This window comes from Acinonyx jubatus, chromosome E2 (assembly GCF_027475565.1).
Source record: "Acinonyx jubatus isolate Ajub_Pintada_27869175 chromosome E2, VMU_Ajub_asm_v1.0, whole genome shotgun sequence".
In the NCBI taxonomy this organism is placed as follows: Eukaryota; Metazoa; Chordata; class Mammalia; order Carnivora; family Felidae; genus Acinonyx; species Acinonyx jubatus.
The window spans coordinates 16662538-16677333 of NC_069396.1; the positions used below are offsets into that span (position 1 = coordinate 16662538).

The 14796-nt window shown below is 41.9% G+C and overlaps 1 protein-coding gene across 2 annotated transcripts in view; it reads right to left on the minus strand.

Moving 5' to 3' along the window:
- WWP2 (WW domain containing E3 ubiquitin protein ligase 2) overlaps positions 1-14796 on the minus strand; it is a 148114-nt gene that overhangs the window by 39663 nt on the left and 93655 nt on the right. For both annotated transcript variants that reach the window (XM_027076108.2, XM_053210339.1), the window contains one exon: positions 5741-5951. In XM_027076108.2, coding sequence (XP_026931909.1) covers positions 5741-5951 — 211 coding nt within the window. The remainder of the gene's footprint in view (positions 1-5740; positions 5952-14796) is intronic.

A 14796-nucleotide genomic window follows, 5' to 3' on the forward strand; every position in this document is an offset into this window, starting at 1 on the left:
ACAGACAAAAAGACATGCAAAGAAAAACTTCATTGTAGCGTTGTTTATAATTGTGAAGAGATAATAATATAAAATATGAAAACATTTATTTATTGTTATACCATTAAATTTACAAATGGAAGATATAAATTACATATAAAATATTACTAAATATGTTTGTTAAAATAATATAGATGTGTAAATATATGTTTACATGAATTTTTATATTTTATATTTATATATCAGATATAGGGTAAGTATAAATAAATGTGAATTATAAATAAAATGCTATCTATTCATACTATAGAATACCTTGTAGCACTTTCAATGAATGTACCAAGTTCCACCTTATCTCTGTATACAGGGAAGGGAATTGGGAAGAGGCTCACGGAGACTTTCTAATGTATTTGTAATTTCTTCATCAAGAGGTTAAAGAAGGGAAGTCTGTAGTAAATATAGCATAATGCTAAAATCTGATACAGCTGGGTGGTGATAGGTATTTCTTACATTACACTCCATTCTTACCTGCATGCTTAAAATATTTTATGATAAAAAAATAAATTTTAAAAGCACAAGCTGTAAGACGATCCGATTTTGGTAGGCATGTTTTTATGTGTATGTGTCTGTATATGTGGTCCTGGGCAAATTGCTTAAAAGGTCTCCCATTCTGCAAATGAGGATAAAAGCAGCTACCACACAGAGCGTTGTGAAAACTGCACCAAATAATCCACGGGCAAAACTTAGCAGCCCCTACACACTGTAAACGCCGAACACATGTTAGCTATTACTAATGGTCAGGAAAAAACACACACAGTCTGCAAAGCACCAATGCTTAAATCTGGGTGTTTGTTATTGTTGTTCTTCTTTCTTCTCCGTTTTCTTTTTCTACTTAGAATCTTTTTTAATTTTAAATGCTACTGAGAATGTGAAATCATTTACCTAGTCATTAACAAACACTTCTCACTCCGTCTCCCCAGAAGCCAGGTCCTGTGCTACGAGCTGGGGATACAAAGATGGACGTAACGCTCTCTGCTCTTGTGGAACTCTCCAGAAAGTGTAGTAAAAATGGATATTCGTAATTACACATGAAGAGATACACATAATAGTGTGAGAACATCTCACGGGCCAGCCTTGGACAACAGAAGAGTCTTCGGAAGTAAGGTTTCCTTCTGAGATGATGAGGAGGAAGCCAGAAGCATGCACTATTCAGCATTACCTAAGCATGTAATAATCCTTGCACAGCCAAGAACTAAACCATATTCAGCAAAAAAGGCACCGAGTCTCCCAGTATAATCCTTTAATCTGGTGCTACTCAAAGCATAGTCCGTGGCCCAAACTGTTACTGTTTAGCAGAAAAAAGTACAGAAGTTTCCAAGCATTTAGAAACTTTTGTACCAATCTGGCATTGCCACAACATCTAAATTTATGTGATCGGTGGATAAGTAGAGAACAAAAGTATAAGGATTCTTAACGGATTGAAAATAAGAAAATAAAACAAAAAAGGCAGGGGTGGGGGGGGACTGGTTCCACACAGTGTAAGAAGTACTGTTTTAAAACTCCTTGGGTAAGGATCTTTGGCGAGTGCCAAAAATGAGTTTGGAATGAAATGCAATGGCAGCGACTGGTTTATAACTTAGCAGAGAAGCTCCAAATTCCGACGTCTCTTAAAGCTCTCTACAAACAAAACGTCCGAGAGCTCTTAGCAGATTATCATCCTTGACAGTGTCTGAAGGAGCACCTGGAGAAAAGGGCCTCTGGGTCTCCATAACCGGGTGTGGAGGCAGGGGAGATGGCAAACCCAAAAGATCTAGAAAACACCCCTCCTCAATTAATTCTACTTTGAGGCAGGAAACAGACAGGCCAGCCAATGACTGCGGGAGAAAAAGGACGGTGTGAAATGGCAGTGCTGAGGTAAGTCGGCAGTCCAAACACAACGGCCTCCCTTATGTAAGAAACCACAGCAGAGTGCAGGCCGCCAGAGGAAAATAATGTGCCTCTGTGCGCGAGGGACTGAGCGAGCTGCAGAGCGCAGGATGCACTTAGAGTTTATCTAAGCCATGTACGCACGCTCTGTTAATGAGCGTTTGGTTCCCAAAGTGGGCTCGGTGCTGATAAAAAACAGATGCAGGGCCAGCTGATCAAAGTGGCCTCACTCCCCACCGCCCACTGCCTGGACCACTATCTCACCATGTCTCCTGAGCCTTCCTGGCACCCCCTTCTTTGATGCACATTTGCAACCTGAAAATGCCACACCCTTCCAGTTGGCTTCTTTCATGTTAATTAAATTTCAAAGTACAGAAAGCTGGAGGGTTTGGACGCAGGGAGAGAGAAAAGGGACGAGGGGTGCCCTGTTTGTGGGCTTCCACAGCCCAGCCTCCAGGAGCCTTCAGTCCTTAAAACATGCAGACGTGTGTAACCTCTTCAAGACCAGAGTCGCAACTATTGCAGAAAGGCAACACAGCAACCAGGAAGATGGGCCCTTGGGATCCCCAAGTGAACCTGCTCTATCGCTCAGTTGAGCAGATGAGGTTGGGAAGAGACAGTCGGCTGGATGCCTTGATAAAGCAGGGCTGCGTGGCTCAGAAATGCCTTAGCAAAGAGGACACACGCCCCGCCGTATCTGCCAGTGCACAAGGACCCCTAGTGAGCAGGGAAGAGCGTCCCCCATCCTGCGAGAGACATATTTCAACCCAAAGCCAGTCAAACCCAGTGGGTGACAGCCTTCCACTGCTGCCTCTGGGAAGAAAGTGCAATATTCCTGTCACAGTTGCTATTTGAAGCATCAAAGAAGCAGAACACATTCATGCAGGTGGAAGAAAAAAAAAAGATGGCACTTAAATTTATTCATTACAAATACATCTGGGGGGCCTACTTTGTGTCAGGCTCCTGTCACCATGACTTTTATAGCCCACCGGGGCAGAGAGATGCGAAAGAAGCAAATACACTTTGTGAGAAGAGTTACAGTAGGCACGGCAGTTCGACCTTGTCTGCCAGGGATCAAGGAAGGATTCCCAGGGGAAGTGCTGACTGATTAATGGAAAAAACAGTGAGTGTTAGGAAAGAGCGACCTGCATGGTGAAGGGTCCTAAGTCCAGAGAAAGGGAGGTCCATCTGTCAAACCAACCTAAGTTATTAAGGCTGGAGCTTAGAGAGCAAGGCAGAGAGAGTCTTCCATGGAAGGTCGGAGGGGTAGGTGGGGTCATATGGTGTGGGGCTTTTTAGGCCTGATTAAGGATTTGAGAATTTATCCCCAACGACAGTAGGCAGCCGTGGTAGCATTCTCAGTGTGAAATGTCATTATTCAGAGGTTGATTTAAAAAGGTTAAAATTACGTTTAAGAAAAAAAAAAAACGGGGGGGGGGGGGTCCTGAATGGCTCGGTTGGTTGAGCGTCCGACTTCGGCTCAGGTCATGATCTCACGGTCCGTGAGTTCGAGCCCCGCATCAGGCTCTGTGCTGACCACTCAGAGCCTGGAGCCTGTTTCAGATTCTGTGTCTCCCTCTCTCTCTGCCCTCCCCTGTTCATGCTCTGTCTCTCTCTGTCTCAAAAATAAATAAACGTTTAAAAATAAAAATAAAAATAAAAATAAATAAAATAAAATAAAATAAAATAAAATGGTTAAAATTGGTCTCCTGACTCCTAAAGCCAAGATACCAGGAGTAAAGGAATAACCGCTCTTGTCTGGATCTCCTGAACTTGTAAAGAAGCTGGTGTGGTGATGGTAGGTCTGTGGCTTGGAAGGGTCACTGCAGGAGGCATGTCCTCTCCGACTTGCCATCACAGAGCAGTGAACCGGAAACACGCCATCCTCATGCCACACACCCAGCAGCCCTGGTGGCAATCTCCAATCTCCTGGGCCTGAGCCAGCCTGCAAAGTACCGAGCTCCCTACTGTCTTAGGGGTTGCTGCCTTAGGATGGAAAACTGGGTCTCAATACCCTTCTCCAGACTGTCATACATGTCCCACACAGGGGACCCACACACGGATCTCATCACATTCTAAATGCTCTAAGGAAAAGAGAGTGTTCAAACTCTACCTCAGAAAAGTGTTCAGCCTCTGGCAAAGGTGGGGGTGGGGAATCGGCTTCCCTGGGCTGCTCCATCTGCCAAACTCAGAATAAAGAGTGTTTTCAGAGCCTGGAGTTTTCCAGCTGCCTGGAAACAGGAAGAGCCCAATCCCAGAGAACAGTAACCCTCACACACACCCTACATAAAGACATGTTGAGCCATTAGCCCTAATTGCCTGTGACTGACACAGGAGTGAAGCCGGCCTTCCAGGCATTTGCTCAGCGAAAAGAAAACAAACAGCTCCCAGGGGACACGAGCAGCCATTTTCTCTCCTTTCTGCCAAAATGATTCTGCTCTGTTCCCCCCAAATTACAGCATACAGATTTGAAATTACAAACCAAACAAAGGTCTTTCTAGTATCCTTTACCACATATAAAAGAGAAAATAAATCTCTGTAGGGAAGAGCTGGACACAAGCAATTGGTTATTAATCTTCTCGCAAAATCAAAAACTTCACAAAAACTTTTCAGAGGCACCTCTCAATACCCCAATTCTCTCCAGGTTTGAAGTATTAGAAACTATTTGCAATACTCTTCATTTATTCATACTTTATTAAGAAATATGTTAGGTAGTATGCCAAATGCTAAGGATGTGATATGTATGTGGTAAAAATCACACCTGCCTTCAGATTTACGATTTTTGTTTCTAACAAGTGGGTTTTCTAAAGAGGTTTAAGAACACATGGCATATTATACATCAAGCTAGAGACCATGCGTCCTTCCCCTGTCCCTTATGAATTAATTACAAGGGTACAGAGGACCCACCTACATGCCACGACCACCACCACCACCACCAGCAGCAGCAGCCAGACCACAGCGACTGTGGTGATATGGACACTGGTTTCCTCAGTACCAAACTGATAACTAGGATGGACCCTGGGACCACAATAGGACGGGCCCTGACTATGACTGGTAGTTGCTGAGATAAGACTTCATTTCTCAGTTCAGAACCATTCCCTTCCTTTATGGCTCTTTCACAGCCAATTCAAAAATATTCACCAATTGGGACATCCTCCATTGGGTGAGCGCTTCACACATACCCTTAACTTCCTGGAGAGCTATGCATGATTGTTAATCCCCCCTTACACAGACGGTAAGCCATTTGAGCAAGGTCACATAGGGTCCAGTGGGGATTTGAAGCCAGATTGATTTGATTCCCAGGTCCATGCTTTAATCTCTATTTGCTACCTACTCAAACTGGAACTTCCCTTGGTCTTAGTGGAGCCATCTTCTTATCATCCAAGGTCTTTACTGTCTAAACCATAGGATGGCAAGAAAACTAGTAGTCCATGTTAATTACCATCAGCCCCGGCTACAGGAGTAATACACAGTAATATTCAGAGCCGAAAGCCCTCTATAGACTGTTAAGATAAAGAGAGAAAAGCTGTTTTCTAAGCAGGATCTAGGCAAACACCCTCCAAAGACTAAGGAAGGCAAAATGAGCTCCTTGTTCCATAAAAGCCACACTCTTGTTTCCAAGTCGTGGTATAAGGTAGCATTGATTCTGCCCCTGATGATTTAGATTCTTTTTAAGATTTATGGAGAACGAGCAGGTCTTCTACACCTCCCTCGCTCCTATGCATGGCAGCGTCCCCAGAGACCACGAGCCACGAGGTAATAAATAACCACGTTGTTTCTGTCCTAGCGAAGGAGCCTCAGATTTGAGTGGGGGTAGCACTGCTGGAAGGCTACTCACCCAGCAGGCAGAGCATCGAGGGCCTGAGCAGACGCCGGGAGCTGCTGTGTGCCTGAAGTGCTGGGCTCCTCGCCTTCCACCGGTGTGGCTGGAACAGGGAGAGACACTGCAGTGGGGTTCGGGGTCACACTCGACACCGCAGCAGGCGAGGGTGCCACACCAACAACAGAGGACTCTTCGGGATCAGTGGCTGCAGCGGGTTCATCATTCACTGGAAGTACAGAAATCATATTCAAGAGATCGACTCAGACTTGTGTTCACGTTTACTAGATTTTTCACTTAAAGTGGTAACACAGTACCTTATAATTTTACCATGCACGTATCTGGTGACAGCAAAAAGTTCTACAAAACATAACTTTGGAAATGAGAGCAAGTCAGTAATGGCCTGTCCCCACTCCCTCCCCACCCCCACCAAAAAAAATCGGGAGATGGATCTGAAATAAATATATTGTTACCTCTTTTTTATACTTTCATTGAATTTTTCTAACATATTATGATCACATACTGCAATAAAAGAGTAGCAGGAAGGAGGGTAACAGGGAGGTGTGTTGGTGCTAAATGAAGCAAGCCAATGCCACGTTTATAGGGTCATATTCCTCTCTTTAAACTTGTCATTTGTCTGCTGGGTACAAATGGTAACTTCCTTCAAAAAGCTCTCTCTACTCGCAGAGGCCAAAATTTCCAACAATGTGTTTGTTCTTTCAAAGACTCATGCTCAAAGTACGGAACAAAGATGAATACTGCAGATGAAAAGGATGAGCTCTAAAGATAAAGGACTTGTCTTCAAGGTAACAATAGACAAAGAGACAGAAGTCAAATAAGCCTGTTCTGAGACTCCTTATTTCTCCATTTCTTTATTTCTTTGATGACCACTCATGTTCACAAGGACTCCAAGACACTGCAATATCCTCCCACTCCAAAAGGGATCAAAGTTTCCGAAGAATTCTGCGAAAGTAGATAAGCCATAGGCAGAGAATTTTCTATATGTGATTGCACATATGCACATTTGTACTAGAATTTTGTAGGAAAACCTCTTAGGTGTGATTTCAGCTCATTTGCCTAATTCAGAAATTCTTTTTGCAGTTTCTTTTTTTTTTTTTTCAACGTTTATTTTTATTTTGGGGACAGAGAGAGACAGAGCATGAACGGGGGAGGGGCAGAGAGAGAGGGAGACACAGAATCGGAAACAGGCTCCAGGCTCTGAGCCATCAGCCCAGAGCCCGACGCGGGGCTCGAACTCCCGGACCGCAAGATCGTGACCTGGCTGAAGTCGGATGCTTAACCGACTGCGCCACCCAGGCACCCCTCTTTTTGCGGTTTCAAATGCAACAAACGTACTATCTAGATTCTTCTTACACACTTCGTCTGACAGGAGCTTGCTACAGAGCCATTCCATTGTTGAACAGATGTACCTGCCGGCAGGTTTTCCTCATGTTAAGTAAGTGGATTCCATTAACTGATCTTAGCCCCCAGCCCCACGCAGTGCAGACTAAGTACCCGGCCACCCCCTTTCTCATCCCCCTTCTCCAGTTAGAAGGCCTGCTCTTGCTTTAATGTTTCTAGGCCCTTCCCTTCTTATCACCAGGCTGCTTTCTTCTAGGTATCTTCTTCTACTGCCTCTCCTCAATAATGACAGCAGGAACGGAACAAAATAAATCAGATCCCATCAGACCAGCGCAGTCAGCTTTCTGATAGAAGTGGTATTAGTTAACTTGTACAGAACCCCAGTGTATGCCAGGCAAAGTGCAAAGCATTTTGGATTCTCTCATGTCAGCCTCACATACAACCGTACTCATTCGGTACAATTAACATCCCCAGTTTACAGTTGTGGCAACTGAGGCTCAAAGAGGTTAAATAACCTGCTGAGGTTGCCGGGCACCTAATTCACACCCCGAATGCCTGCCTCCAGAGCCTGAACTACTCATTTACCATGCTCTGCTTCTCCCTCTTGGCACATCCTCTAAAGCAAGCCAAGATTGTAACAACTCTGAAGCAACCATATAATCTTCTTGGCTAACCTGAGACTGGTAACCAGCTGAAACCAAAATTTCTTCACAGGCTGTGATGCCGCTTGATCTTAAGAAATGGAAAAGAGCCTAGGGACTACCTGTGATCAATCCATTTGCTTTCTCCCCAGTGTATGAAATACGGTCTGGCACACATCAGCTAAATTAGTTGTTTAATAAATGGCTCCATCTCATGCAACTGGTGTTTCCCCAACACAAATGCAAGACTTCATACTTCTATTTCCTATTCTATCTCAGCCGAATTAGTAAAACACAGCAGATGACAATTCTCTTCATGCAAATCTATAAATTTTACTCAATTCCAATACAAAAAAAAAACCATCACATTTTTGAGAACTAAATAAATTCACTCTAAAAGTTATAAGAAAAACTAAGGGCTCCTGAGTGGCTCAGCTGGTTAAGCTTTGGCTTAGGTCATGATCTCTCAGTTTGCGGGTTTGAGCCCCACATCAGGCTCTGTGCTGACAGCTCAGAGCCTGGAGCCTGCTTCAGATTCTGTGCCTCCCCCTCTCTGTGTCCCTCCCCAGCTCACACTCAGTTTCTCTCTCTCTCTCAAAATTAACATTAAAAAATTTTTTTTTTAATTTTAAAAGTTTTAAGAAAAACTAAATGCAGAAGAACAGCCACCAAAATTCTAAAGAAGAGTGTTGTGGAGGGACGGGTAATTCTCTAAAGTATTAACACACCATCAGGCCACAACAATTAAAACAATGTGGTACTGATACACGAATAAGCAGATGGTGATGAAATTAATAAGGAACTCCAGAAACAGAATTAAATACACATAAGAATTTAGTATATGACAAAGGTGGCATTTTAAATGACTGCAGTAAAGAGATTATTCAATAAATATTGCTGTGATGACTGGGTAATATACTGGGGGAAAAAATGAGTTTTATCCCTACCTTACTCGTTTTATGAAAATGAATTCCACATGAATCCAAAATTTTGACATAAGAAATGAAACTTAAAAGGAAGTAAACAGAGGAGGTTACTTTTATCTCAAAGTGTAAAAGACTTTTTGAAGTATCACACAAAATCGAGAAGACATAAAAGATGGATGAATTCAACTACATTAAAGTTTTTTTTAATTTAAGTGGCAAAAAAAAAATCACAAGCAAAATCAAAATCAAAGAAAAACCAGTTGGGGAAAATTATTACCAACCCATATTACAGACTAATGGCTAATTTCTTTGATATGAAAAGAACCTCTACAAATCAATTAGAAAAAGACCAAAAACATGCACAGACACTTCAGAGTAGAGGAAATACAAATTACCTCTAAACGTATTAAAAAATGCCCAATTTCAATTACGAGATGAGAAATGTAATTGAAGACTATGATGAAATACCATTGTTTAACCTATCAGATTGGTAAGAACAAAAATAGTTAATTGCACGCTCATAAAGGTGTAGGAAGAACTGGCATTTTCACCTATCACTGGTAGGAGTAGAAATTATTAGAACATCTCTGGAGAACAGTTGGCAATATTAAAAAATTTAATTTTTTTATTATTTAATTTTGAGAGAGAGAAAGATGCGAGGTGGGGGGGGGGGGTGGGTAGGCAGGCAGAGAGAAAGAGAGACACAGAATCGGAAGCAGGCTCCAGGCCCTGAGTTGCCAGCACAGAGCCCAACGCGGGGCTCAAACTCAGGAATGGTGAGATCATGAGCTGAGCCAAAGTCAGGCGCTTAACCAACTGAGCCACTCAAGCACTCCAGCGATAATGAGAAATTTAAATGCATTCATAGGGAGGGGGGGGGGAGGGAAGTGGGGATAGGTGTGGAGAACAGAGGTGGGGGAGGCCTGTAGATGAAATTAAAACAGCCATGAGCCAATAATATTTAAAGACCGGGGTTAGATTCATTATAATATTATTTTTACTTTTATAAACTCAATGTTTGTGACACAGATGGACTTTGCATACCTCCATCAGGAGGCACAGAACATCTGGTTATCACCCTTTGGCAATGCTAGCAGCCGCTGGTGATTATTACCTAAACCTAAATTGGCTGTGGACTGCAAAACAGTTATATTCTAATTCTACCATTGCCTGTAAGAGAAACTGTCCCTCATCAACTCTTTGGCTACCTTGAGGTTCAGTTTGTAAAGAAAAGGCAGGAGAAATGCTTGAGTCTTTCCTTTTACTCACTGGTCTCCAAAAATGAACAGTGAAATTCTGTTTTGTGTAAAGATCATTCATTATGAGCTCTTGGATTTAAACATATTTAAAATAGTCGAATCCACGGTGATTACTGTTTTTTTATGAGACTAAAATTGTCCCCATCTCTGGCTGGGTTTAGCAGAGAAGAAAAGAGGCAAAGCTCTTCAAGTTTGCTTCAGATTCTATGCGAACATTTCTAAGATAATTATTAAATGCGAAGGTGCAGAACAGCATATATATTGTGCTACCGTGTGTGTGTGTGTTTTCAAAGAATATGTGTGCATATGCTTGTACAGTCAAAGAACAGCTTTGAAAGAATCGTAAGGAACACAACAGTGACTGCCTCCGGGGAGGAAACTGGAGGCTACAGGACTGGAACAGGAAGGACACTTTACACTGTTTGAGCTACTTATACTTTTAAAATTTTCAGAATGTACATGTACTACCTGTTAAAAATAATTATTATGAGACTGTTGACCAGGAAAAGAACAAAAGCAGAGGCCCATTTTCCATGCCAATGGAAAAGACCCTCCAATCTAGTTAGAAGGGTTCCCACCAGGGCACCTGGGTGGCTCAGTGAGTTAAGCAGTTAAGCGCTGACTCTTGATTTCCACTCGGGGCATGATCTCACGGCTCATGGGATCACCATCCGATTCTGAGCTAAAGCCTGCTTGGGATTCTCTCTTTCCTTTTTTCTTGGGTTCTCTCTCTCTCTCTCAAAATAAATAAATAAATATAAAAAAAAAAAGAGATCCATTTCAAAAAAAAAAAAGGGGGGGTTCCCACCAGGATTGTATCTGTCCACACACCCACCCGAGAGCCTGGGATCCACCAAAGTAGCTCATCTGTTTTGAAGCTTTGTGCTATGCTTTGATTTGGAAATAGAGTATGAGAGCCAGGTATCCTCGAGCTGACAACTTTGTGTCCATGCTTATACTCTTCTGTTCTCAAAAAGTGTATGTGTGTGTACACATGTACACACATTCTTAGAATGTGAGAGCTTGAAAGAACCTCAGAAATAAATCCACCCCTCACAGCTTATATCCAGAAGACACTGAAGTTCAGACAATCAACAATGAAGTCACTGGCCTACAGTCACAATGATAAACCAGTGAGAGTCCCCTAATCAAGCCATGAAGTGGCTTCAATTAGAGGGAAAAAACTGGACTGAGAAAGACTAAAAGTTAGAATTTAGTCATGCCTTACAGACTTGCTGTATTTTACATTTTAGCTCTATTCAAACTATATTGTCAATGCTCTCTATTAATCCTAATGATGTGATATACACAACTTACCTCCACTCAAAGACTGCATCCTTCTTGAGAACAAGGGAAAATTTGTTTCCTTCATTTTTCACTACTTCCACTCTCTGTCTCCTATGACCTTGCCTACACCCCCTTGCTCATTTCAGCCCCACTCTCCACTACTTAGACGAGACTGATCCCCTTTGTGGATCCCACAACACCTGGGGTCCCAGCTACTCAAACACACAGCCCCTGTGACATCTGCTGTGCTGGTACTTAGGAAACAGTGTCTTGAGCTTCTTTTTTTAAAAGAGATTATAAGGCAGAAACCTTATTTTATAATTCTTTACACCATCCATGGTGCTTAGCAAAATGGCATTTGACAAATATTTGTTCACTAAATATTTGCTGGACTAAATCTAATAATCTAGGGAAAGAAATCTGAAATAAAACTACCTGATATTTATGTAACACTATCAATTGCAAAGCAGTTTCTTTCCTTTTCATTTTTATTTTGGAATAATTTTAGACTTCTAGAAAAGTTGCAAGGAGAAGGGAAGCAAAAATATAAAAACAGGGAGACTCTTAAATACGAGAACAAACTGAGGGTTGCTGGAGGGGTTGTGGGAGGGGGAGGGGCTAAATGGGTAAGGGGCATTAAGGAAGACACTTGTTGGGATAAGCACTGGGTGTTATACACAAGGGATCAATCACTGGAATCTACTCCTGAAATTATTGTTGCACTATGTGCTAACCAACTTGGATGTAAATTAAAAAATAAATTAAAAAAAATAGAATATCTAAGTTTTCAAAAAACAAAAGTTGGAAAGATAGTACAAAGATAGCAATATTAGGGGAAACTGAGTCAAGGGCATATTATCTTATATAAGCATAGCACATTTGTCAAAGCTAAAAAATGAACACCAATGTATTACTATTAATTAAACTTACGACTTTATTTGGATCCGCCAGCTTCTCCACTAAGGTCCTTTTTATGTTACAAGAACCAATCCAGGATCCTGCAGTGTCTTTAGCACATTTTTTTTCATTAGCCCATTTATCTGCCCAATAGCTCTGTGAGGAAGATGCTATTCCCATCGTATTTAAGACAAAACTGAAGCTCACAGAGGTTCCACCCAGACAGCGCCACGCAGGTAGCAAACAGCAAAACCAGTATTCAAATCCAGAATACCATTAAGTAAAAACAACGGAGGGACAGGAGGAGAAATGAAGATTGCTTTGACGGCTTTCCTGTACCAAGACGACAGGGTAAATGGGGCAAGTAGGTAAAATAGCAGTTGAATGGCCTCTGGTTTCCGCAACAAGGAGTATTTCACAAGGTTCCCTCTGTGATGTTGGTTAAACACTCTAACTTTATGAATCAGATATTCATTCAGGGCTGAGACATACTTGTCACAGTTCGCCAAAAAAAGATCAGGATTTGTAAATTCTTGTTCTTCATCCCGGACATGCTGCCAGCTCACTGTGTGTTCCAAGATCTTCAGGTGTGTGCAGAGTAGTGCGGGGTTCTTGGTATACAAAGCCCCCACATCCAGGAATGGCGAAGGCAACTGCCAACAATGGAAACTTTTTAAACTGAAGATCAGCTTGTAATATACAATGCACAGTAAAGCAGTCACTATCTCTTGTCCATGAGACACAAGCAATGTATTTCCAAGGCAATGGACTACTCAGTTCTTCCTAAGAGCAACCAAGGGGCGCCTGGGTGGTGCAGTCAGTTGGGTGTCCGACTTTGGTTCAAGTCATGATCTCATGGTTAGTGAGTTCAAGCCTCGCGTTGGGCTCTGTGCTGACAGCTCAGAGCCTGGAGCCTGCTTCAGATTCTGTGTCTCCTTCTCTCTTTGCCTCTCCCCTACTTGCACTCTGTCTCTTTCTCTCAAACATTAAATAAACATTAAAAAATAAATAAATAAAAAAAGAGCACCCAAACTAGAAAAACCTTTCATAATTAGCATGACACAGGGTGGGTGAGGCTTATAGAAAGAAAAACTAAATTAGACAGAAAAAAAGAAGAAAAATTAGATGAAAAACAAGAAGAGAAACTTGTAAATGGACAAGGCCATACCACGTTACCTGATGGGAAAATTCAGTCCTTTCCTGGCTAATTCACCCAATTTCCATTTACATCCCACCACGCTTCTAAAAACTCAAAGTCTGAAATTTGTTTTGAAAATGTATAAACTACCAAAGAATATCATGGAGAAACAGTTATAGGGCAGGACTAGCCCTTTGAGACATTAGAAAAACATGGCGCACCTGGGTGGCTCGGTCGGTTAAGCTCTGACTTCGGCTCAGGTCATGATCTCACCGTGATCTCACGGTTCATGAGCTGGAGTCCCACTTCAGGTGAGCATAAGCCCTGCTTCAGGTAGAACATGAGCCCCACTTTGGGTGAGCCCCGTTGTGCGTTCTCTCTTTCTCTGCCCCTTGTTCACTTGTGTGCTCATGCGCACGCTCGTGCTCTCTCTCTCAAAAAAAAAAAATGTTCAGGCATAATTATTTTTAAATTTTCTATCTCCTTTTCTATAAAAGCCACAGAAAATGAGAGAAAAATGTAAAACCATACATGGGGGTAAACTTACAATCATAAATGTAACAGATAAAACTTATACCTAAGTACTTCGTATATATTAAGATGGCTATTAAAAAAAAAATCAGGAAACAAGTGTTGGCAAGGATACGGAAAAACTGGAACACTCATTCATTGCTAGAGGAAATGTAAAATGGTGCATCTGCCATGAAATAGTTTGAGGAATGCTCAAAAAGATACACAGAATTATCATACATAAAACCCATCAACTCTACTCCTAGGTTTATGGCCAAAAGAATTGAAAGCCGGGACTCAAACAGATACATGTACACCCCTATTCACAACAGCATTATTCAATATTATTCAAACTAGCCCAAGGGTAGGCACAATTGTATGTCCATCAACAGCTGAATGGATACATAAAATGTGACATTCACATACGGTGGAATGTTATTCAGCCTTAAAAAGGAATGAGATTCTGATACATGGCTACAACATGGATGAATCTGGAAAACATGACAAGTGAAATAAGCCAGAGACAAAAGGAAAAATTGTTCCACTTCTATGAGGTACCTAGAATAAATAAACCGTTAAAGAGAGTAGAAGAGAGGTTACCAAGGACTGGTGTTGGAGGGCAGATGGAAAGGAAAAAAATACTGTTTAAAGGGTACAAAGTTTCAGAGGCTCTTGGGTGGTTTGGTCTAGTAAGGAGCCAATTCTTGATTTCGTCTCAGGTCATGATCACATGGTTCATGAGGATTAAGCCCACACAGCTTGGGATTCTCTATCTCCTTTTCTCTCTGCCCCTCCCCCACACTCTCATGTTCTCTCTCTCTCTCTCTCTCTCTCTCTCTCTCTCTCTCAAAATAAATAAGCTACAGATGGATGGATAGATAGATAGATGGTACAGAGTTTCAGTTTGGGAAGATGAAAAAGTTCTAGAAGTGCATAGGGGTGGTGACAGTTGCACAACATTGAGAATGTGATTAATGCCACTAAATTACATACTTTAAATGTTTAATGCCTATGTATATTCTGCCACAATTTAAAAAAAAGCAATCTCTAATAT